Source organism: Scatophagus argus, chromosome 10 (assembly GCF_020382885.2).
Source record: "Scatophagus argus isolate fScaArg1 chromosome 10, fScaArg1.pri, whole genome shotgun sequence".
NCBI lineage: Eukaryota > Metazoa > Chordata > Actinopteri > Scatophagidae > Scatophagus > Scatophagus argus.
In genome coordinates this window covers 217473-242239 of record NC_058502.1, presented here as the reverse complement: position 1 = coordinate 242239, position 24767 = coordinate 217473, and the positions used below count along the sequence as shown (strand labels likewise).

Below are 24767 nucleotides of genomic sequence, written 5' to 3'. Positions count from 1 at the left end.
CACCCTGAATATTCCTCTGTGCACCGCCCTGACCTCCACCTGTGGACGTCCACAGGATAAGGTGCGTGACGTCAGTACGTCAGGACGTGTGACGGGGGTGGAGGGGGGTGTTAAATCGGGATCGGGATTCCTGAGGATTACCCGTCATGCCCCGCGGGTAAAAATGGCGACAGCTGAGCAGGGCAGCAGATCAACTTTATCCGAGCGACTCTGAGTGGATTTTCTTCTGTCGGTCGAAGCGTCTCAGGCGGCTGCTGCTCCTCCGTCTGCCCGCTGCTGCCGCCGCCGCCTCCGCAGCCGGACCTCAGCGCTCCTCCCCGGCCTCGGATCGCTTCGGAGCCCCCCTCCCTCGCTCCTCCCGCCCTCCTCGCCCCGCCGGAGGAGCAGAGCGGAGCTCCGGCTAAAGTTTGGTCTCCTCTGCGCTCTGTGGGGTTAGTTTGTGGCGCTAACCCGGGCCGAGTCGCTCAGCAGCCTGTCAGGTAAGCGCCGAGCCGCGGTAGCTGCAGACGGCGGAGTGTGTGGAGGTGAGCGGCTCCGCCGTGGCCGTTTGTTCGGTGTCGGTCGGTGTGTGACAGTTGGGTGCAGCTTGTGTGGTGAACTGGGCCACAGGCGGACCTACAGCGTCCAGGAGCTGGTTTATCGCGGTTTCCCGGGCCGTCGGTGTGGTGTTCAGATCCTGTTCGGCCCGGTGTCTGGCGGACGGAGCCCCGGTGTGTTTGTCCTGTCCCCCGTCAGCCTGTCAGACAGAACTGAGGGCTAAGTGTTGCAGAGCCTGAGCATCACTGAATCATTCAGTGTGTGTGTTCATTCCTGTCTGCTCGTCCACTTCGTCACGTCCACCTGACAGTATGGAGGACTTGTCGTTAGACCCTCTGGGGCTCCTGGGGCCTCGGGTTCGCTGCCTGTCAGGTGGCTTTTGAAGCTGCAGTTTTATTACTGCTGTCATAAATGTGTGCGTTAAGCTATCATACACAATAAGACAACCCAGTCAGAATGTCTTCAGCTGTATTCAGGTACCATCACAGAAAACCCATTACAGACCTGCCAACGTAAAGTAGGACCATGAAGCGTTTTGTCAGAACTTTAAATCACATGGAGATGTTCAAACACCTGACAGGTGTTCATCTGTGAGCTCACGTTTAGGTCACCATGGTGACTGGTGCAGCACAGCTGTCCTGGTGTGCAGGGGGTCGTCACGCTGATCCACGCTGAGGAAAGTCTGCGTTGATTATGTCACTGAAGCACAAAGTGTACGTGTCATGTTGTTGTCACGGTAACCTACATTCATTCAGCCTGAATGAAGACTGATTGTTCCTGTCTGTTAAAGGTGGTGTTTGCACAGCAGGTAAAGACCACTCTGGGTCGCGAGTATATTCTTGGCTCTGATTGGCTGCTGTTTTCTTTGTCACACTCGTGTTCTTGGGTCACAGGGCATGCTCAGTCTAAACTTGGTGTTTATCAAAGAAACTCTAATATAGGAAGAAGTCCCACTACACGTCCAGCTCTGTAGGGGGCGCTCACGAGATGGCCCAGAATGAATGGGGGCTTATGAAGCTGAAGCCCCAAAATGTAACCTTTATGGTGCAAAAGATTTGTTTCCTGCTAATTTTCTTTCTGTTGTCTGTTTCTATTATTTAAGTATTTGCAGCATACGCAGCAGTTTACTGCATTCACCATCTTGGTTTGTGTTTTGTTTGAACCAGACTGCTAACGTCTGCTGTAGCTCTCGTTGGGAAAACACACGAGGACTATAATACACAAAACTAAAAGCGTATTGTTGTGGTCATGTTCACGTAATGATAGCTGAAGTTAGCCTACTGTAACGTAACGCCGCTAGTCGTAAATCTTTAACCGACCAATCAGCATTCATTAGCAGAATGCTAACGCTTTATGGGCAAAACCGTCTGCTTTATTAGCAAAAACTAAAATAAAAGTTGCATGTTTTTGTGTAGAAGTGGCTGTGAATAATTATTTTAGCCACTTGGCTCCATTCACTCTGGTTCACTGAGGACGACCTCGTGAGCGCCCTCTAGGTGAACTGCAGCCGACATTCAGTACAGTGGGATTAATAGGGAGTGGACAGGCTGTCCACAGAAGGACTGTGACTGTGTCCCTCATATGGAACTGTTGACTGTGCCCAGAGGACACGGTGGTGCAGAGACAGTTAACTCCAGGGTTCCAGAGACTCAAGATGTCATTCAGTCAAGTTCAAACCTTCTCAGGTGTCTTCCTGTGTTGCTCAAACTCTTTATCAGGTTGGTGCTAATAGCGCTGCTGAACTTTGACCTCTTACAACCTGGACACACCTGAGTATGAGTCTGCAGGTCCTCTGTCTTACTTCGTGGGAATATATTTGTGTAAACTTTATTTAACCCTGCAGCAGGAGTACAGGTGGGTTTGGACTGTTGTTTGTGGACTGTATACAAAGTTGGATGAAAAATGAAGCTCCTGGTGGTTCAGTTTCATGTCAAACATATTATGTGTTTGTGAAAATGACGACATCCACGCAGGATTCGTCCAGAACTAAATGACCAATCATTGACCTGCAAGAGAAACGGCTGACCTCTTGTCATATGATGAAACATGTCGATGTTGTACTGAGGCCAGGTGAGTCCAGGTGAGGCCAGCCTGACTTCATAGGAGTTGTTTAGAAACCTTCTCTGCTGTGTGTTGATGAGTGTCAGTCTGCAGCTGTCTTGGTGTTAAAAAAAATTAACATTAACAATCAGAATGAAGGAAAACTCTTGAAGGTGTTCTTCAGGGAGAGGAAAACATGTTGAACAAGATCAGATCTGACCCGAGGTCAGAGTTCAGGTTGGTGTCTCCTGTTGTGTTCAGTTCCCTCTGGATGTTTGGAACTGAGCGTCAGCGGTCACCGTGTGTGTGTGTTTGATGATGAAGGAACGCTGATATGTCTGTAAGATAAATCACACTCAGTACATATCTGAGATTCTCAGTCATCCAGGTTGTGGTCAGGGTTGAACAGTTCCGTTAGGCAACTGGACGTGAAGTTTTTCTAGAAGATGTTTCGCCTTTCATCCAAGAAGCTTCTTCCGTTCTGACTGATGCTGGGGAGGTCTGGAATATTTATACTGTGGGTGTGACAAAAGGCAAATGGGAAACAAAGGTGCCTCAGGTCCTTCCTATTGAGTGGGCCGTTAGGGTCACCTGGGGACCCAGCCCACTCATTAGGAGGGACGTGAGAACGTTTTCTAGAGAAACTTCACGTCCAGTTGCCTAACGGAACTGTTCGACCACACTCAGTACGTGTGAGAGGAACCTCAGAGTCTGCTTTGAGCTTTAATGACAGTCAGAGAAGATGGTCAGATGGACTCGTAGGTCCTCCAGTCGAGCTGTGACACCTGCTGGATCGCTTGGCTGATGTCGGTGCCCAGGTGGACTGAAGCTAACCCATCATCACACGATGTCTCTGTGAGCAGATCAAAGCTGGTTTCACTCACTGCGGTGCATGTGTCAGTGAAGTACTCGTCCTAATGTGATATTGATTCCACTGACAGCAGCCGGCCCTGTGGAGCGACACTGCACTGTTGCTAGGAAACAGTCAGAGTCTGTGTGTTATGACATCAGCAAACACGGACAGGAAGTGAGGTGATGGTTTTTCATTGGCTGTTTTACTTGGACTGGTCTGCGGGCTGCTGGTCTGGTTTTATGAGATGGAGACAGTCAGCTAATGGAGGCCACAGATGCGTGTGCGTGCGTGCGTGCGTGTGTGTGTGTGTGGGGGGGGGAGAGTGTGTGTGTGTGTGTGTGGGGAGGGTTAATGAAGAGCTGACTGACAGACACCATCTGTCACTGTGTGTGTTTCCGCTGTGCCCTGCTGTGTCCACCTGCTCAGGTGTGTGTTCCAGTCCTGGGTGAAGTGTGTTTGGATTCAGGTGTCGCACCTGTCACCTGAGCTCAGTTTACTGTGAAAATGACATCATGCTGATGCTGTGTCCCACTTCCTCTGAAGACTCAGAAGATGCTACAAAGACGATTAACTGCACCAAGATGGAGGCTGATATGAGCTCCATCCATCATCATTCAAACCAAAACTTTATTCTCGTGACAGTGCCGAAACACGTTCAGCATGCAAAATAAGCTGAGAGCTTGCATGTTTTAAATGGTAAAACAGTAGGTTGTCAGACAGACAGACAGACGGACAGACAGGCAGCTCACAGTTTGGTTTTACTCTCAGACATGTTGAAGGGCTTTCTGTGCAGCAGGTTTTCATGTGTGGACGACATGTATATTTTATTAAAGTGAAGTCATCTTGTTGTGTTTGCTTCAGTGGAGCAGAAATGTTGTTCTGTCTGCACAGCTGAGTCAGCGGAGTCCAGTGTGTGCACGCAGATCCCAGACCAGCTACACCAGCCAGGTCGACTTTCTGAATGAAGCTGGAGGAGGACGTGAAGAACGCAAGGAATGACAGGAGGGAGAGGAGGACATGGAGGAAGAGAGGAAATGCAGGAAGTAAGAGGAGCAGGAGATGAAACAGGAAAACTGAGCATGTGAAGGCAGCGAGATGGAAGTGAAGGAAATATGAAGTCATAATGTTAAAGTTAAAGTGACATATTTTGTCATTGGAGGGAACTCACTCCAACGAAATTTGTGCTCTGCATTTAACCCACCCAAGTGATGTGCACACACACACAGCAAACCCGGGGCAGTGGACGACCGCGTGCAGCGCCCGGGGAGCAGTGGGGGTTAGGTACCTTGCTCAAGGGTACCTCAGCCATGGACACCGGGACGGGGAATCGAACCAGCGATCCATCGGTTACGGGTCCGACACCCTAACCGCTGATCCACGACTGCCCTAATGGATACCAATGTTAAAGAAAGAAAGGAAATGAAAGCTACAAAGCAGCAGGAGAAGGTAGTGAAGGTCAGGAGGGTGGATGTGAAGCCAGGCAGCATTTTGTTCCTGTGAAGGCGGACATCTTGCTCGGTCCACCTGTTGTTTTTCTTGGATCAGTTTCTGATTGGCTGACTTTATTTTACAAACAGACCAAATGTTGTTCATGTTTTATTCAGGAGGTGTTGTGAGAGTTTGTCCTTGACTCGTCCTCATGTCTTCGCTGTTTCTTGTTCTCTCGTTCTGAACCCCCTTTATCCTCATTATCAGCTGCAATTTATTTTTTAGTTATTGACGACAGGATTCACAGAGAGACGTCGTGATTGGCTCATCTTTCTACCAGTTCTGAGACATTCACTTAAGAAAGTTTCTTTTGAACTAAAGAGGCCAAAGTGACAGCAGATGTCTTCCTGCTGGGACGTGTCAACGCGTCACTGCTGTCTGTTCTTTAAAGAAGAGTGCCTGTCAGGCCGATTGATCTGCTGATTATTGATTCTGCTGATCAGAAAGGCTGAACCAATGTGTCATCCTCACTCCTCGGCCTGAGCCTGGTCTGTGGCTTGAGCCTGGTCTGTGGCCTGAGCCTGGTCTGTGGCCTGAGCCTGGTCTGTGGCCTGAGCCTGGTCTGTGGCTTGAGCCTGGTCTGAGCCTGGTCTGTGGCCTGAGCCTGGTCTGAGCCTGGTCTGTGGCCTGAGCCTGGTCTGTGGCCTGAGCCTGGTCTGTGGCTGGTCTGTGGCCTGAGCCTGGTCAAAGACTCAAGAAAAACTGACAGAAAATACTTGAAATAAAAGCACAAAAAAAAATGTGTGTGTGTGTGTGTGTGCGTGTGCGTGTGTGTGTGTGTGTGTGTGTGTGGGATTACACAGCTGAGGGGTTTATCTCTGCTCAGAGATGATTGTGGGTTGATGAGGTTGGTGTGTTGGGGGGTGGAGTCCTGTGACTCTTCTTTTTGTCTGATTGGTTGATGTCAGTCCCTCCCTTGTCTGTGTTGAAAGACAAAGATTCAAGATTCAAGAATCTTTATTGTCATTATGCAAGCATAACAAAATTTTAATATAAAAATATAAAATACAAAATACAAAATGAGGTAGATAAAGTGCACTTAGTGCCAGTCTATGGTATGCTGTGTGTGTGTATGCAGATAGACGGGGGAGGGTGTATGTGTGAAAGAAATTAAAGGTGAACTGGAGTCAGTTTGTAACTAAATACAGACAGAAGTACTGGTACTACAGTTACTACTACTGTACTCACTGCAGTCAGAAGACTGAACGGTGTCTGGGACTTGAAAGGCATTCTGGGAAATGTAGGAGCAGCTGTGTTTTGTCTTGCTTTGAAAAGTTACAGTTGCTGTAAAGAATTAATGGTTGTTACTTCCTGTTGTCGATGTAGGTTCAGTCATCCGGGTCGTGATAGTTGAAGTGTTAGTGAAGTGTTGTGCTGTTGAAGACGTTTCTTCTCATCCAAAAGGCTTCTTCTGAAGAACACGTAACGAGCGGACAGGTGGAGGCAGGTGGAGAGTGTGTGACCGTGTGAAGGAACATGGCAGACCCACTCGCAGTACAACCTTTTGTTCACAAAATGTTCAACAGTGTCTAATGTCAAACTCTGCTTGTTGTTCTTCTATGTAGTGATATTATAACTAACTTAAACAGCATATCAGCTAAAAAAAACCACATACAATACACAGTCTTCAGAATTCCAGTTATAACAACCCGTCATGTTTGTCCTTTATAATGTATGATGTTTACTGCATGTATGTTTCTCTCTCTCTCTCTCTCTCTCTCTTTCATCCTCTCTGTCCTGTCTACCTCTTCTTCTCCTCCTTCACCCAGCCGACTATCAGCAGGATGGTTCTCCCTTGTGAGTCGGGTCCTGCTCAGGGTTTCTTCCTGTTAAAAGGGACTTTTTCCTTGCCACTGTCTGCTTGCTCGGGGGTTCAGGCTCTGGGTCTCTGTGAAGCATCTAGAGACAATTTTGATTGTATGAGGTGCTATATAAATAAAACTGAATTGAACACATTCAGCAAAACCAAACTTTAGCATCTTGTTTCATTTGCTCTTTATACAGTTCAGTTTGTCAGCAAAGCACCAGCCGATCAGCTGATGAGAGTCGGATGATATCAATACATTATTTATCAGACAGACTGACAGACAGGCAGGCAGACAGACGGGCAGACAGGCAGGCAGACAGACGGACAGACAGACAGGCGGGCAGACAGATAGCTCACTGTGTTCTCCGTGCAGGCAGTGGATTTCTCAGCATGCCGTCTGCTGCAGTCTGACCTTCAGCTGGAGGTCAGCATGTTGTTCAGGTTGTCAGCTGGACGCTTCCTCTCACAGACGCTTCGGCGACTCGTTCTTCCTGACAAACAGACGGCCGTGACTCAGCTGACACACACACGCGCACTCAGCAGGGTGTGTGCGTGTGTGTGTGTGTGAGTGGTCTGTTAGTTTCGACTCACACTGAAACTGAAGCGTTTCTGTTGTGATTCTCCTGTCGTCTGTTTGGTTTTATCATTGCTAATACACACACCTGTACACACCTGTATGTGCATGTCTGCAGGTCATCCTTCCCTCCCTGAGTCCCTTCCTCAGTTAAGCTGGTCAGTTTGTGTTCTGTCTGTGTTTTCAGCCCCTCCTTTAGGTCTTGCAGGCTGACTGACAGCAGGTATTGACTGGTGTTTTTCCATCCGACTGTCTTGTGTTTCAGTTTATTTGAGACTTGAGGCTCGCATGTCCGGAGGAGGAGGACTGAAAGTCTGAGGATGGCCACAGCAGAAAGGATGAAGAGTTTTCTGTGCTGACGTATGAGGTGAGATTCTCACTCACACTCGCTGTGGCCTTGGCTCTTTTCTCTCTTTTGAACAGTTCATTTTACGTCCTTCACGTTCTTTTCTGAGTGAAGAATCGGGTTCATTTTTCGGGTCAGCTCGTCAGGCTTGCAGTTGTAATGATGTTGGTGTCGCTGTGAAAGCTGCTGACGAGATCTGGCTCACGTTATGACCCACCTGAATACAGCCAGAGTTTGACAGCCTTGAATTTCCATTGAATTTCCCTTGAGATCAATAAAGTATCTATCTATCTATTTATTGTGCAGAATACAACTTCTTATATTCTGTTGAAGTGATGTTGACCTAAGCGATGTGGAAATACAGGATGGCTCTGTGGAGCTTTGTAATGAGGCACAGTTTGTTTGAAGCTCGACTGGTTAATCCACAAAACACACAGTTTCTCCATCAGGAGATCAGCTGGTGACTTCAGTTCACTTCAGTTTATTTATATGGTGCCAGTTCACAACAAAAGTTATCTCATGACACTTTCCAATTAGAGCAGGTCTAGACCAAACTCTTTAATTAGGTTTTGTAATATAGAGAATCCAACATTCCCATCAGCAACAGTGGAGAGGAAACACTGACTTTAATCAGGCAGAAACCTCAGAGCAGACCCCAACTCAATGTGGACAACCAGAGAGAGAGAGAGACAGACAGAGAGACATAGAGGGGAGTGGGGGTGAAAGATGCATAGCAGCAGCAATAATACCAGAAGTATTGGAACTGTAAATAATGATGATGATGAAGTGTACAGAAGGTACTGTGGTGATTATGATAGCAGTATTAGTAACAGTAATAATGGCAGTAGCTGTACAGAGTAGTAACAGAATTAAAGCCTTGAGCCTGGCCTGAGCCTGAGCCTGGTCTGTGGACCAGGCTCAGCAGGACGACAGCACGAGGTCCAACCACGATCCATGAGGACCTGAGAGACCAGAAAGCACAAGGACTCCACCTGCATTAATGGGACATAAATGTGTGCAGAAGGAGAGTTAGAGGAGGAGAGAGAAGCTCAGTGCATCATGGGAGATCAGCCTAAGCCTATAGCAGCATAACTAGAGACCGGTCTAGGCCAGCCCTAACTATAAGCTTTATCAAAGAGGAAAGTTTGTGGTCTACTCTTAAATGTGGACAGGGTGTCCGCCTCCCGGAAACCGGAAGATGGTACCATAGTAGAGGAGCTTGATAACTAAAGGATCTGTTCCTGATCTACTTTTGAGGACTCTAGGAACCACAAGTAGCCCTGCATTTTGGGAACGCAAAGTTCTGGTGGGATAATAGGGTACTATTAACTCTTTAAGATAGGATGGTGCCTGACCGTTCAGGGCTTTATAAGTGAGGAGGAGAATTTTAAAATCTATCCTGAATTTTACAGGTAGCCAATGTAGAGAAGCCAGAACAGGAGAAATATGGTCTCTCATGCTGGTTCTTGTCAGTAGTCGTGCTGCAGCGTTCTGGATTAGCTGGAGAGTCTTTATGGATTTACTGGGGCAGCCTGATAGAAGGGAGTTACAGTAATCCAGTCTAGAGGTAATGAATGCATGGACTAATTTTTCTGCATCTTTCTGACTCAGGATGTGCCTAATCTTTGCAAAATTGTGGAGGTGAAAGAATACAGTCTTTGAAATATTCGCTATGTGTCAGTTAAAGGACATGTCCTGGTCAATGATAACTCCTAAATTACTTACAGTGGAGCTTGAGGCCACGGCTAAGCCATCCAGCATTGCTATATCACTGGATAATTTGTTTCTAAGGTGTTCGGGGCCCAGAACAATAACTTCAGTCAGACTGTCAGTAGAGCAGTACATGTGCGCCTACAAGACACCACAGAGGGATTTTAACATAACAGACAGGAAGTCCAGCAAGACAAAAACATTTCTAGTCTTTAATCAATTAATCAAACTTGTATTTGTATTTGTGTGGCATTTTCATACAAGCACAATTGAGGAAACACTAGAGGTAGGATGATTAATAAAACAAAAGATTCAGATGAAACGTGTAGGCCTGGAAAAACCGCGAGGCTAATGGAACAATGCTGAGACGCTAACATGCTAATGCTGATTGCACTTTCACGAGGAAATTGTCTGATTAAACAGTGTGATTCACAGCTGTGTGTGTGTGTTTTGTTTCAGGTGTGTTGTTTCGTGGAGCAGCTCACACTGCAGGTACAAACACACCTGGACTGATGATCACATCCTGAAAAAGCTTGAAATACCTGGAAATCTTCAAATCAGTCTGAAGCTCTGAAACAGACTGAAACGCAAGATAATCTTCGTTCAGAGCTTTCAGTCAGTCAGCTGCTGACTTTCTAAATTTTAAAGATGGCAGTAAATTTACCTTGAATTGAGATTATTTTGTTAAACTGGTCACAAGGTGAAGAATGAACGTCTACATTCAATTCAAACCCTTCCTGGGAGTAACAGTAGTATCTGCTCATTAACTGAGGATTAAACCTGAAATATTTGAGGTTTGAATTTAAGTTCAGTTTTCTTCTGCTGATCAGGAAGGGAGGAGAAAAACAGTAAGAACTTCTGAAAAGCTAAACTGAAGAGAGAAACACTGGAATGAAAGGAAGGGATGTGAAGAAAAGAAGGAAGGGAGATGTGTAAGACAGGGCCGTGATGAAGGATGACAAAAGCAAGAAGGGTAATAAATAATAGAAAACAAAAGCAAGGGACAAAGGAAGAAAGAGGAGATGAAGAAGAGAACACAGAAAAGAAAATGTTAAGAAGAAGGAAAGAGAAACGAGTGCTACTGCGTCCGAGGACGTGACCAGACGGTCCCCACAAATGCTCTGCTCTGTGTGAGCAGAGCATGCTGGGTAAAAACGCTCGAGGCAATTTGAATGTAAAATTCAGAAGCTGCAGTCAGAAGGAGCGAAGACGTGGTGCTGGTTCACCCTCACCTGCGACTGCCAGGTGAAGGCGATGACGCCTTGTCGTTTGCACTTTTCTAAAACTCCATGAAACAGGGCTGCTGTTGGGGATTGTTTTCAGCTGCGAAATAATCCACATTTGGTGTCTGGACATCCATTGCTTCACTGATGAAAAAGCCAAACCCGCAGGAACCCCGTGAAAATGAAAACCAGATGAGAGAAGTCAACTACGACTCCCAAGATCAGTTTCACTAACAAGCAGCCAATCACAGAGCATCACATTAACAGTGAGCTGGACTGAAGTTCACTTCGACCTTATGGGTGTTGTAGTTTTGTCGTAGGGACAGAAGTCGAAATCAGCTGATTGATGTGTTTCACTGTGAGGACGAACAGCAGGTGATGAGTTCACTGACAGCAGAAAACAGCATCACGATGTGAGAGACAGGAAGTCCCACTGTGATTGACGGCTGTTTGTTGGCCGCCTCGGGCAGGGTCATGTGACCTGGACGAGCTGTAAACGTTGCAGGTCAGTGAGCACAAACGGACTGTTCAGTAGAGCCCAGTAAAAACCAGTAGACCAGGTGGGTAAAGGACGATGAAGAAGAAAGTGTGAAATAAAAGCAGAGTCTGAGACCTGCTCTGTCTGTTTCAGATCTGCACTGGAGTAAAGCTGGTCTGATTTGGGTGTGGAGACAAATAGTTTTTATGTGTGTGTGTGTGTTTGTTTATTTGTTCACACATGATTGACAGTGCAGGTTTGAGCCAACGTAAAAACAAATGGACAAATCATCATCATCATCACCACACTGTAATGTCGATTATACATGTGTGTAGTTAGGTTTTCAAAATGTTGTCTACAGCAGGTTGTCAGTCAGATCTGAGTGTGTTAGCATGTTAGCAGTGTTAGCATGTTAGCAGTGTGCACTGCTCCATGTCAGACGGATTAGCAGGCTAATGCTGACATGCTAACTGGCCTCATTCAGATCAATGGAGCTGCACTTCCTGTTCTGGAAACAAACTGAGATCAATGTGTCGCCTGAGGTGCACACACACACACACACACACACACACACACACACACACACACACACTACATTTATTGACTCACTTGTGAGAACCACTATTCAGTTCTCACTGTGAAAGTTTGAGGTCCTCACAAACATTCAAGTCCAAGAATTCACACACTGACACGGACTTGTGAGGACCAGTGACTTGCGTGTGATTTGCCACTTTTGATACCTGTGAGAACAGGTGTGTTTGTTTCCGGTGGACATCGTCTACAGGGACGCTCTGTCATGGCTTGTCCTCACAGTGCAGGTTTGAGCCTCCAGCGCAGTCCTCACAAACATACAATAACATAGAAAGCTAACACAGACACACATTTACGCTCCATCCGACACACACACAAACATGAGTGCAGGTGTGTGCAGAGATGGAGGCGTGTTTGATGCTGATGAGGGGCGACCGAGCATTGATCCGCACAGAGAGAGGGAGTGTGACAGCAGTGGCAGAGTCCATTTGTGGTTGAGGTGTCGTGGTTGGCGGTTGGCAGGCGATCGGCAGTTGCATCATTTTCTGCCACATCTGACTCTTCTTCTCCTGGCAGGACTGACACCGCCAGGAAGGAAGTGAAGAAGGAAGGAAGTAGGGCCCAGGATGACGAGCGCGGCCCCGGCCAGGAAGCCATACCGTAAGGCTCCGCCACAGCACCGCGAGACCCGCCACGCTCTGCCGATTGCTCCGGCCGCACCTGCACCACAGCACAACGTCAGTCAGGTAAACCAATGCACCTTAAACACACCTCCAGTCCAGCTCACTCACCTCTCAGCTGCCGCCTGTAAGCGACCTCAGAGCGCTGGGTCACAGCATGGCGTCCCGACCTCGCTGCTCCCCCTTTCTGACAGCGAGCTGGATGTCTCCAGCCTGTCCAGCCTGGAGCTCTGCATCCCACCGCCCCCGCTCTTCAGTAGTCAAAGCCACAAGCCCAGCCGGACCAGACCCACAGCGGTGGGTGCCACCACCCGTCCTCGCCGTGCGGGGAGCCACTTTGTGAGTGGTGGCAGCGAGGGTTCTCCAGTACGTCGAAACCCCACAGCAGCTCGGATGCACTCACCGAGCCGCAGCCACAGAGTGGAGCGTCACATCCGGACTCACTGGACGCAGACCTCTGCCCCTCCGAAAAGCATCCTGAAGCAGCCTGCCTCGCTGGGTGTGGAGCACGCCTATGACATCATCAGGAAGTCAAAGTCAGTGGAGCTGTTGGACGATAGCAGGGGGCAGAGCAGAGCTGTGCGTCATCCACCCTCTCACTCTCTGGACCGGACAGAGCAGCGTCGGTCCTCAGACCCGCCCTCCCCCCGTAAGACCAACTGGAACTGGAAAATGCAGGTTTTGGAGGAGAAGGTCCGCTTCTCCAACTTTCTGGATGAGATCACCTGTCGTGTCATGAGCCCCGCCCACCTCACGCTGCTCGGAAGGACGCCCTCCAGAGAGCAAGAAAGTCCCGCCCCCCAGCGGCGCCGCCACGGCCACAGGAAGCAACAGGCGGAGGGTACGTGTGCAGACCGGACTCAACGCTGGGACAAGTGGGTGGCAGCGATGCAGCGGCCTGACAGCTGGTGCCAATCCCTGCGGGAGGAAGGGGTGGGGCAAGAGACCCCACACCTGAGGAGTGACATCACAGGGAGGACGAGACCTAAAGAGGAAGTGCTGGGGGGGAATAGAGGAGTAAAAGAGCCACAGAGACACAAAAACAGACCTTCTGTTTCTAATCAGTCCTCTCAGTCCCACATCAAGGTAGGTCCCCCTCCTCCCGCCTGTCATCCCATGTGCGTTACTTTCCAGTCCCGACACCTTTAGATGTGACTTTTTCTGAACAGTTAAAGTTGATGATGAAACGAAGGGCTGCTGAAGTCAGTAACTAAGTAACTCTGTTACTAAACCTGTTGACCCTGCAGACGTCCTGCTTTCTGTCTCGCTGTACTGATGACCTGCAATAACCAGTTCAGTGTTGTTTCAGGGGAAACGCAGCACAGACTCAAGCTTCAGGCTGCAGAAAGTCTGATGATAACCTTTAGGGTTTGTGCTGAATCAAACGGTTTGCACAAACTGAGCGATGAGATCGCTCTCACATGTCATGTGATCAGGATGTGGAGCGGCCCAGTTTCCTCCTGTTCGCTCCCGTTTGTACAAGTTTTTGTTGATGTTGTTTATGAGACCTTTTGATGTCACCGTCAGGAAAATCAACCGATTGACAGTAGTGACGGTAACAACATCAATAATGGATGAACAAACGACGTTTTGATCATTTCCTCAGTGAATTAGTTTGGTCTGCGGGGTTTTTGTCCGCTCGCAGAAGACGCTGATGTGACTGTTCATGAATCTGACACAGAAACTGATAAAGACAACAGGAAGTCCTGACATGAAAACGTCTCGTTATCGTCACATTTCTGTTCTTGTTCTGAAAAACAACCTGAGCAGACTGTTTTTCTTGTGTTTCAGGAGGTTTTATCAGACTCGGACAGGATCAGGTGAGACTCCTCTTCTTCCAGATGCTCACATTTACTTCATTCTAGTCCTTTTTCCGACTGATGTCGTACTTTTGTACTGTGACTTTTACTTGTGACGGGGTTTTTAAATGGTACTTTAAATTACTGTTTATTTGGAATTCCAAACACTGAAATAATCTACAACCTGTGAAGGTCTTTGATCTTCTGCCTGTTATGACCTCTGACCTCTACTCCCTTTACCCAGAATCCTCCAGCAGCAGAATGAGGACCTGCAGCGCCGCCTCTCTCTCTCCACCCACAAGATGGAGGCCATGGAAGCGGAGTTTGATGGCAGCCGTCACTACATGGAGGCGGAGCTCAGCCGGACCAGAGACGACCTGGATAAGATGAGGGACAAGTTCCGTAGGTGAGGACTCTGACGATCCAGATCAGACCGTGGTGGTGTGTGGTTTTACTGGTCATGATGAGGAGGTTCAGAATAATCAAACTGCTTCCTGGAGGTCTCTGGAGTTGAGGAGCAGCGTAGGATGGAGTAGGAAAGGGTTCACATTCACATCACGTTCACATTCTTCTTCTCTGTAGTCTGATGTTGAATGCATCACTTCCTTTACTTTGTAAATTGTTAATTTATTTTACCTTTATATTTTTTTGAAACTGTTTTTGCACACTTCTTGCTTTTTGCGCTCTTTTTCTGTTCTTGTGAGCTGCCACGACAAGTGAATTTCCCCACTGCGGGATCAGTAAAGTTCATCTTATCTTATCTTATCTTATCTTACTTCCTGAGTAGCGGAGGATCATATGACTGTGCCCACAGTGTAAAGAGTTTTCAGCACACAGGACAAATCAGTGTATTTACAGGGTGGGTCGTTTCCTGCTTCACTGGTCCACGTGTGACGGCCTGCCTGCCTCTGAAGCTGCCCTGGGTGGGTGTATTGCTGAAGCAGCTAGCGAGCTAATATCACAAGAGCAGCAGAAAAAGTGTAGTCAAAATGTCCCAATGCTAATGACAGTCATGTTGTTTACATTCATTATAGTGATGTCAAGTGTTTTCATACCCGTGAATGAGACATGCAGCTAACCCAGCTACCACAAAGCTAACATTACCAGTAGTGAACAGCACCTATTGGCTGGTTTACATGGTGAACGGAGTTGTTTATTTTCGTAAGCTGAGAGAGTTTGGCGAACAAGATGAACTCGCTGCCCACAGGCAGTGAGGCTGCAGGATGGTCAGCACAACTCCAGCTTTTAGTTTTGTCTGCAAAGCTGAGCTGCGTTCAAAAACTTTTAATGTCTGAGAGAAGCACACGCACACAAGCCCAATCTATCGGAGATGGTGAATTAACGAGATTCTGATTATAAGAGCCAGCAAACTGTTTGTTTGTTGTTTGTTCATCAAACAGAAGGAAGTTCGTCTTTCCTTGGTGCTCGTCCTCCTTCAGGTCCTCAGTGTGATTCACAGTCAGCGTAATTAAAGGAACATTTCACAGCATCTGAAGAAACTCGGCAGACTCACAGTCAAGTGATTTATTGAAGTGATTACTCAAATGTTTTTGAAGTTCCTCAGGGGTCCAGTTTAGGTCCTGCTTGTCTCTCTGAGCCATGAGGTCGTGATGGTGATTTTTATCTTCCTTTCTCCCCTAACCTGTGTGGTTCAGTTCACATGTACTCTGGTGTGTGTGTGCGTTTGCGTGCGTGTGTGTTCTCTGTTCACAGCACTGAAGTTTAATCCTCTGTAAAACAATTCATCACTTTTAGCATGACTCTGCGGTGATAATCAGTCTGTAAATGAGGGAGGATGTCAGTGAGTCACTGCTTAATGAGGCCTGAGATTTAACATGGAGGAGGGAGGGAGGATAGAGAAGGAGGAGGGAAGAGGAGGAGGAGGAGGGAGGAAGTGCAGGAGGGGGGAAGAGGAAGGAAGAGGAGAGAGGAGGAGAAAGCAAAAGGAAGAGGAGGAGAGAGGAAGAGGAGGAGGAGGAAGCAAGAGCAGGAGGAAGAGAAGGAGCGAAGAGGAGGAGGAGGGAGGAAGAGAAGAAGGGAGGAGGAGGGAGGAAGAGCAGGAGGAGGAGGAGGAGGAGCAGGAGGAGTGCTCACAATGCTTGGCTCAACAAGGACTCGACTCTGACTCTGCTTGGACTCGGCTCTGACTCGGTTCGGACTCTGCTTGTCAGGAAGTTTAATCCTGAATCTGTTTCAGTTTGTCCTGCGAGACCATGTGAGCATACTCAGTAACACTTTTCTCTCTCTGCAGACTCCAGAACAGCTACACGGCATCTCAGAGAGCCAATCAGGATCTGGAGGAGAAGCTTCACGCTCTGGTAACCTTTCGCTGCCTTCACATGACCTTTGACCTTACCAACTTTCTGATTTCAGTCAAACACCAGTTGGTCAAAGTTAGAGAAGTTTGAGACCAGAAACTCTCTGATTAGAGACGAGATTTTTGTGAAGCCACGTTGCCTGGCTCGACATACACCCATTGGACACCATTTGTTAATACTGGATGTAAAAGGTCTCTGACATTGACTGACTGACTGACTTTATGTTTTCTCTGCAGCACGTGTGTGTGTGTGTGTGACTCATTGATCACACTCAGCCAATAGATGATCGATGACTAAATGAAAACGCACTCTGAGGCAGTTTATTGATTAGCTGTGGAAAAGTGGAGCTGATGGACAGCTGTGAGGTCAGAGGTCACGGGCAGTCGGCCCACAGCAGAACAAAAGGCCGACGTCGCTTTAACTGAATGTTAAATTAAAACATTCGCGACGCAGGAGGAGTGACGTGGGCTCAACAGCTGTGAACGTCTGTGCTCCATCCAAACAAAATAAAGTCCTTCACGACACAGAAATCACACATGTAAAATATGATTGAAATATCTCGATGTTTCTGACGACGGTTTTCTGAAGTGAAGTCTCAACTTTCCTCTGGACGACACTTTGGTTCTGACTGAAAACCACAGTAGATTAACACCAAACATGAAGAGTTAAAGTCAAATGTTTTGATCAGATATTCAGAAGCCGCGCGTCCTGTTTGTCTTGTCGTTCTTCATCTCTGTCTTTTCTCTTTTCTCCTCTTTTCTCACGCTGCTCTCTGATGGACTGACTCATCCTCATCATCTTCATCTTCATCTTCATCTTCGTCAGGCTGCCGTCAGTCAGACATGGGTTCATGCAGTTGCGTTTCATTCATGTTCTTCCTCCTCCCACACATCCAACATCTGCCCATCCTCCTCATCCTCAGTTTTCTTCTTCTCTGTTTCTTGGTGAAGATGTTTGTGCACCAAGTCCTGACCTCCAGCTGTTACATAAATGTTTTGTTTAAATTGTACTGCAGGAGAAAAATTCTCCTCCTGGTGATTTATTTTGTCCTCAGAGATGAAGAAAAATCATCTGTTGACTCCCTGTGAGGAAAAATACAATAAATGAAAAGTTAGAAACTATTAAAAAATGACTTGTTATTTAAAATTGAGGGGTAACAAGTTGTAATTTTAAGATCAACTCATGAGGAAAAGTGATCATTTGGACTTTTATCTCATGATGCTAATTTTAATAACTTCCTCAGTCACATTTAACTTTAACAAGAAATTCACCCAAAAAGTGATGAAGCTACAAAATATTTGGACTTGGTGTGAAGACTCATCCGAGCTGATGACTGTAGGTGTGTTTGCGTGTTGGCCGATAAAAGTGAAGCGTTAAAGCGATGATTGAAAAGCTGCTCGCTGCTGTCTGAGAGATCAGGACTTTCACTCAGCTAATCGCACTTTAAACCACTCAGGGCTAAGCTAAGCTAACATCAGCCACACTTGAGTTTCAGAGTTGCTGTACCTTCACAGTGATAATTAAATAGGTGTTAGCTGTATTAGCTAGCTGACTTTATTTGGGTCTGGCGCTAATATTAGCCCAGCCGAAGCTGCAAATTTGGTTAAATTAATTCTCCTTCGTCGAGCTCAGTGAGTGATGCTTACAGACTGTCTGTATTAACTGCAGTGATGCTTCCTGATCTACTCGGGATGCTGACCACGCTAACCAACACGTTTACTTAATGCTAGCTGTGTTAGCTAGCGTGAACTCCTCGAGTTCTCAGTGTTCTAGAAGAAACGATGAACATTTCAGCTTTCAGCTTGGTGCTTTGATCAAGATCTTGTCAGATCATACTGATCTTCATGCAGCAGCAACCACACCGCCGCATCCCATAATGCATCTGTAAAGTGCTGCTGGCAAATGCAGCATTCAAATGATCTGGGAAAACTGAAGATATGGAAGGAAGGCTTAGCTTCTGGTCGCAGACATTAACGCTCGTCTATGAGGATTCTGCCAGATTAAATTTATATCTTTTCAAGTCTAGTCTGAAGTTTATTCCCACATGATCTGAATGAAGGGCTGCCACTTGTCAGCCCAAGCTCGTGATTGGCTGTCTCAGCTGTGACTGACATGGTGTCTCTGTTCCTCCCACAGCTACGGAAGGTGGAGAGGGACAAAAAGACGATGGACCAAGAGATCGTGGAGCTCACCAACAAACTGCTGGATGCCAAGAACACCATCGACCGCCTGGAGGAGCTTAACGTGAGTCTCTTCCACACGCTCCCACAGTTCATCTTCTGAACTCTCTGACACCAGACCACCATCTCACTGGTTTTCCACGTTCCCTTTCAGAGCGAGAAAAGGCTCAGTCGACTCTCTCTTCAACTTCTCTGTCATGTCCACGTGTCCTTTCTGACTGACCTGTCAACTGTTCACACTGCCGTATAGCTTGCTAACTCGTCCCATGAGATGATTTTTATATTTGTTCGTGTGACTCTTGTTTTCTGGTTTGTCTCTGGGATCCTTTGATGGTGAGCAGTTCAGAAGTTCAGATCACCTTGAACTTCACGGTTCGCGGTCGTTTTGTTGGAGCCGTCTGCCTCGTGTTGGCATGTCGAAGGCCGATAACAAGGACTATTGTCCTAAGTATTGATTGGTACCACAGTGTTATCTGGGCCCTCACAGGAGCTGCAACACAAAACTTTAAGTAACACAAAGCAAACTGAGATCCGTCCTCCATCAGTTCTCAACAGGAGACAATAGCCTGCCAACTGCCCTCTGATTGGCTGACAGCTTCTCTGTAAGGGCTCATTTGTGACCTCATCATCAGGTCATGTGACTTCCTGACAGCTGAGGAAGAAACCACACGTTTGCTCATTCATTCATTCATGTTTGAAAACTTAAGAGTGAGACGTAAGTTAACAAGTACTACTGAGTACTGTATGTAGTACTGATGATGTGTACTATTGTCTGCCATCAGGAGCGCTACAGACAGGACTGTAACCTGGCCGTCCAGCTGCTCAAATGCAACAAGTCGCATTTCAGGAACCACAAGTTTGCTGATGTGAGTAACTCAGAGAGAGAGTGTGTGTGTGTGTGTGTACAAACTGATGCTGTCCAGTACACCAGCTTATGACGCTCACTGTGTTCCGTCCATGTTGACATCGTCAGAGTTTAGTGTTTGATTCTGATGTAGAGCTGGACTACATTACATTGAGAGACGATACACAGAATACTCCTTTAATGGAGGAACATGGCTAATTAATGGCATTAATGGAGAGAGAGTGCGTGCGTGCGTGTGTGTGTGCATGCGTGCGTGCATGCATGTGTGTGTGTGTGTGTGTGTGGGTGTTGGTGTTGATGGTTCCATTAGTTCCATTAGAGGAGTTTATAGAGACTCAGCTGTTACAAACCGTCACCTCTGATCCAGCCCACTTCCTGGAAACACTCTAACACTCAGTCTGTTTGTCATGTTTCTGTGTGTGTGTGTGTGTGTGTGTGTGTGTGTGTGTGTGTGTGTGCGTGTGCGTGTGTGTTGCAGCTACCCTACGAGCTGCAGGACATGCTGAATAAACACATGAAGAGCAGTCTGCCCGAGCGAAGCCCTGCCACCGGCTCTCAGGATCCAGACACACTCAGTTTGACTCCTGCTGACGTAGTGCCGACCTCTGTCATCGCCCGCGTCCTGGAGAAACCAGAGCCGCTGGTCCTGAACTCGGCCCAGTCCAGCAGCTGCGGGCGGCCTGTCGCAGAGGATGTCTTTGTGCATGTGGATATGACGGGCTCTACAGGGGCTGAGGGTCGCGGCCGGGAGAACGACGGCGGTCGGGAGGCGGCGCAGCACAACGGTTCCTGCCGCAGTCAGAGCAGCCTGGATGGGCAGTCAGGTGGTGAGGAGGCGGGTGGGGTCCCTTCCTTCGAGAAGCTGAACCCATACCCTGCGCCGCCACCGCCTAACCCACTTTACCCCGGACGCAAGGTCATCGAGTTCTCATCAGACGACAAAGTGAAGATCCCCAAAAACTCCCCACTGCCCAACTGCACTTACGCCACACGGCAGGCCATCTCTCTGAGCCTCGTCCAGAACGACGACGAGCGGCTGCCCCCCGGCAGCCCCGCCCCCTCCTCCTCCTCCGGTGGGGCTGTCCACCAGCGTACGCCGCTTTCCCAGTGCGACGCCACCAGTGACCCGCTGTCCAGCCAGTCCAGCCCATTCAGCAGTCCGCCGCAGGTAAGCAGGAAGTTGAGTGAACCTGTGTGTGGTTTGTGTCATTAATGATGATCCGTATGATGATCTTCATGTCCTCAGTATTTTCGTTTCCGCTGAATGTGAGAAGGTCAAGTTGATGTGTTGCTTCGATCTGTTTAACATAAAAGCTTTAAAAACTTGTGGGTTTAATTCTTAACCTCTGAATCATTCAGGATTGTAAGTTCTTTAACATACATGTTAAAATCAAATAAACCCAAACAGGCAAATGTAACATTTCCTTTGGTGTGCAAGGCTCAGCTGAAGGTGGTTTTAACTGCTCTACTGGTGGAACATCAGCGTCATTTCAGTGACAAACGCACGACGTTAGGCAGCTAACAGCCGCAGTGACTTGAGCACTACATTGTTCACACTTCCTGTTTTAAATACAAAAAGTGCTCATCATGACTGACATTAACTGTTTTTGAAAATAAAGCTTTCAGCTGTACCCTGAGAATGTTCAGAAAAGCTGAGGTACATTTTCATCCCTGAACAGTGTCTGCAGGTAATCCTTTCAGCCCAAACAGCCTCAACCTGTCCTGTAGCGCAGGGCTATCCTGAGAGTCAAAACCCTGGGCAGAAAAGTCACCTGCTGCTACCTGTTGTTGATCAGCTCCTCTGTGGCATTATGGTGGCTGGACAGTAAATGAACCAGAACTACACTTAGTAGTATTTGTTCTAGTTCTACTAGTGTAGTTCAGGTGAGTCAGGGTGATAAACTGTCCTTCGTTTGGGTTGTTGTAAAACTAATAACGACCCCCCCCCCCCCCCCCCTCACCCCCCCACCCTCACAGGCTCCCAGCGTTCTGGCGAGCTCCGGTAGCTCAGAGGAGGATCTTCTGGCCAACTGGCAGCGGATGTTTGTAGAGAAGATGGCGCCATCCTGTGACGGCTCCGTGGTTCACCGCACGTCGTTCAGCAGTCAGACGGCTCATGAGCTGCAGCGGAGGAGGCCAGTGCCGGGGGGCGGGGCTTCATCCTCCTCTGACCGCCACAGAGCGGCATACTCGGACGGTGAGGAGGGCTCGTCGGCGCGCAGCTGGACGCCGAGCCGTGGGTCCAGCCTCGACACCGACACCGACACTGAGCCGAGGCCAGGCAGGAGGGGGCGCTACAGTGGCGGTGACGGTTCCACAGAGGAGGGTGAGAGGTTGCTGATGAACCTGGAGGATGATGGCGGCAGCGGGGACACGGCAGTCACTGTGGCGACCAGCCCGGTTGACGCCTGCAGGAGAGAGCTGGAGGAGGAGGAGGAGGAGGAGGAGGAGGAGGAGAGAGACGTCCTCCCCCACGACCTGCCTGTCATCACACCCCGCCTCCTGGACTTTGATCCCGCCCTCGCCCCACAGCGGCCACAGAAAAGCCCGAAGAGGATGGGCGTTCACCACCTGCACCGCAAAGACAGCCTGACCCGAGCCCAGGAACAAGGCACTCTGCTGGACTGACGCTCGCTCTCCACAGCCTGAGCACACCTCGCTCGCCCCACACTGTGCTCCTTCAGCTGCTGTCTGTCTCCATGGCAAACGACCTGTCTGTCACAGGCCACGCCCATCCAGGAAATAGCCATACTTTATCGTATGCTGCCGAGCTCACCGCCTGACCGTTGTGTGTGTGTGTGTGTGTGTGTGTGTGTGTGTGTGTGCGTGCGCGTGTGTCTCAGACTGATCAGTTCCGATATTGATAAGATGATAATCAACTTCACTATCAGTGATTTGAACCCAGCTGATCAGCTCATGTTTGTGTTGTTCAGCTTCAGTCAAAAATCAAACCGAGTAAGTAAAAACAAATTAAATCCTGACAGTATTTTTGGAGATTTAGTATCCAAAAACATTTCCCTCTTTTTTTTTATTTTAAATGAATCAAAATTCTGATTAAAATTCTAAAATATATGACATGCTATGCGTCCAGAAGTATGTGGACAGACTTCACTACTAAGACTGAGAATCACACGCTGGACTGCATTGGTGGAATTTATAGAAAATTGAGCAGTTTGGTTGGTGGCAGTGACAGACTTCTGGCCATGTTGTGTATTTTGACAGAGTGTTCTGTAAATTATGTGGGTGTCCACCTACTTTTGGCCAGTCTACATACAAACCTAACCTACATGGCCAAAAGAACCTGGACAGCTGATTAAACCACAATACACTGGACATCAGTATTAGATCCCTATAGCAGTCTACTGTCTGTGTGTGTGTGTGTGTGTGTGTGTGTCTGACAGTCTGTCTGTCTGTCTGTCTGTCTGTGCGCGTTCGTCAGGTTATTGGTGAGACTAGAAAAATGAAAGCTTAACAACTTTGTGGACGTCCTTGCCTTGTTTCCTCTGTGGGAGCTTTTATTTTGAAGAGAACAGACGACACACACACACACACACACACACACACACACACACTCAGACTCTCAGTGCCTATCACTCACTCTGTCTGTCTGGAAGTCCCAGGAAGGTTGTGACGATGACGCTGGATCTGAAGGTCAGACTTTTTATTTTCTTGTCTACACTAATCATCGATTTCCTGTGATGTCGTTATTTAGTCACCTGATTGGTTTGTCGGGGAGTCATGGACCATTTGACCCCGACTGACATCTGTCCCCGCTCCCCCTCTTCACCAACACTCTGACTGTACCTGCAGGGGGCGGGGCCGGGGCGGAGCCTCTCGCACCTGGAATGTATCCATCAGGTTGTTTTGTTGTCATTCTAACCTTTTTGTAGTATAAATCCTTTGCTCAGAGGTTGCTTTTCCATTTGAGTTTGGTTTGTTGTTGATTTGTTTTGTTGTTTTTCTGATCAGTTTGGTTTTTATGTTCAGATGTCATCATGGGCCTGCGGAAGCCCGTTAGCGCCAGAAATGATCAAACATGAGCCTGGAAGAATCTGAACCAGTTCTTCTACAAAATAAAATCTGGTCTGAAACCGCAGAAGTAATGCTTTTAAATAGAGTCTCATTATAAATCTGAGCAGATGTTTGATGATTTGAGTTCAGCCCTAAACAGGAACATGAACAGAGATGAGTTTTAAAATGCTGGAAGTCAAATTGATGTTTTAGTCTCACTATCAGTTTTCATGCCTTCTCAGATCAGTTAGCTGTAAATTATCAAACATCTAATTGACTTCAGAGTGTTCTAATAGTGATTGAAAGACCAGACGAGCTTCTGTCATGGTTATCTGATCCCTGATCAGTTTAACGACTTGATGATCTTTGTGTTGTTGGTTGCAGTTATTGTATATAAAAGGTGTGTGAGGTCCTCGGCCTGAAGTGAAAAGCAAACCGAAAGCTGCGGTTGAATTTCATAGAGAAGTCGTTGGGTCACTGCAGGATGTGGGACTGACTTGTGAGTCCAGGTGATGTAATGCAGGTCTGTTACAGGTGTGACTCTGCAGGTGTGAATGGGCTCAGAGGTCTTCTCATTAGAAACGTGTTGTCAGTGTTTGTCTTTCTGGCACTTCCGGGCCTCCGTATGTTAACTCACTTTTATCAGTTTGTTCTTCTCTGAGGTCACCGATGAATGTTGGCTTGTCGCCTTCCTCACAGCTCTGATTGTGACTCACCGAGCCCCAGTGATCACCGATTGGTCCTCTGATTGATTGATTGTTTGAGTCTTAAAGAATCTGACTTGTTGAAAGTCATTTGATTTAAAACGTTACCACAGTTTTGTTCTCAGCAGTGTTTTCACGGGAAGTGATGGAGTATTGATCAGTGCTGAATGTTTGAGCTCTGTGTTAACGCTTCAGTCTGTGATCGGTGTGTTGGTGCCCTGAAGGTCAAGCAGTATTGATCTGTAGAGCAACAGCTGTTTTCATCAGCACTGAATTAACTGATCAGCAGCATCGATAATCACAAATTAATTATCTTATTATCTAAACAGAGTGTTGATTTTGCTACTCACGGGATAACGAAACAGAAGCACACAAGCACCAATCACAGACCAGCTTCATGACCTTGTGGTGTGATAGCACTACAATTAGTGCAGGTGCGTTATGGGATAAAAGGTGTTGTTGGAGTGTATGATGGGACACAGACGATGTTAGCAGAATTAGGACAACATCCTGTCAACGTGTCTTTGAGAGATAATAAAGATTTTCCTCTCACTGCAAGCTTGATTATGACCACCATGTGGCAGCAGAACAGGAAATACGTCAGACTGGAAACAACAACAGCA

The 24767-nt window shown here is 47.6% G+C and overlaps 1 protein-coding gene across 4 annotated transcripts; it reads left to right on the top strand.

Moving 5' to 3' along the window:
- Positions 1 to 90: 90 nt before the first annotated feature.
- On the top strand, positions 91 to 24698 carry tjap1 (tight junction associated protein 1 (peripheral)). Of its 4 annotated transcripts, XM_046401373.1 has the most exons (11): positions 92 to 479; positions 7565 to 7666; positions 9815 to 9847; positions 12164 to 12333; positions 14059 to 14087; positions 14311 to 14472; positions 16318 to 16384; positions 18521 to 18628; positions 19347 to 19430; positions 19908 to 20597; positions 21407 to 24698. In XM_046401373.1, the coding sequence occupies exons 4-11, from the start codon at positions 12214 to 12216 to the stop codon at positions 22055 to 22057; spliced, it is 1911 nt and encodes a 636-aa protein (XP_046257329.1). In that variant the 5' UTR covers positions 92 to 479; positions 7565 to 7666; positions 9815 to 9847; positions 12164 to 12213; the 3' UTR covers positions 22058 to 24698. The 4 variants fall into 4 exon arrangements, with proteins under 4 accessions (XP_046257332.1, XP_046257329.1, XP_046257330.1 ...); XM_046401376.1 differs by lacking the exon at positions 12164 to 12333 and having other exon boundaries at positions 91 to 479; XM_046401374.1 differs by lacking the exon at positions 9815 to 9847.
- Positions 24699 to 24767: the final 69 nt, after the last annotated feature.

Bases quoted from the DNA above. Each gene is read 5' to 3' on its own strand.
- tjap1 (XM_046401374.1), top strand. From the start codon at position 12,214: ATGACGAGCGCGGCCCCGGCCAGGAAGCCATACCGTAAGGCTCCGCCA. The intron at 12,334-14,058 runs GTAAACCAATGC...CTTGTGTTTCAG, and splicing joins CACAGCACAACGTCAGTCAG to GAGGTTTTATCAGACTCGGA. The intron at 20,598-21,406 runs GTAAGCAGGAAG...CCACCCTCACAG, and splicing joins CATTCAGCAGTCCGCCGCAG to GCTCCCAGCGTTCTGGCGAG.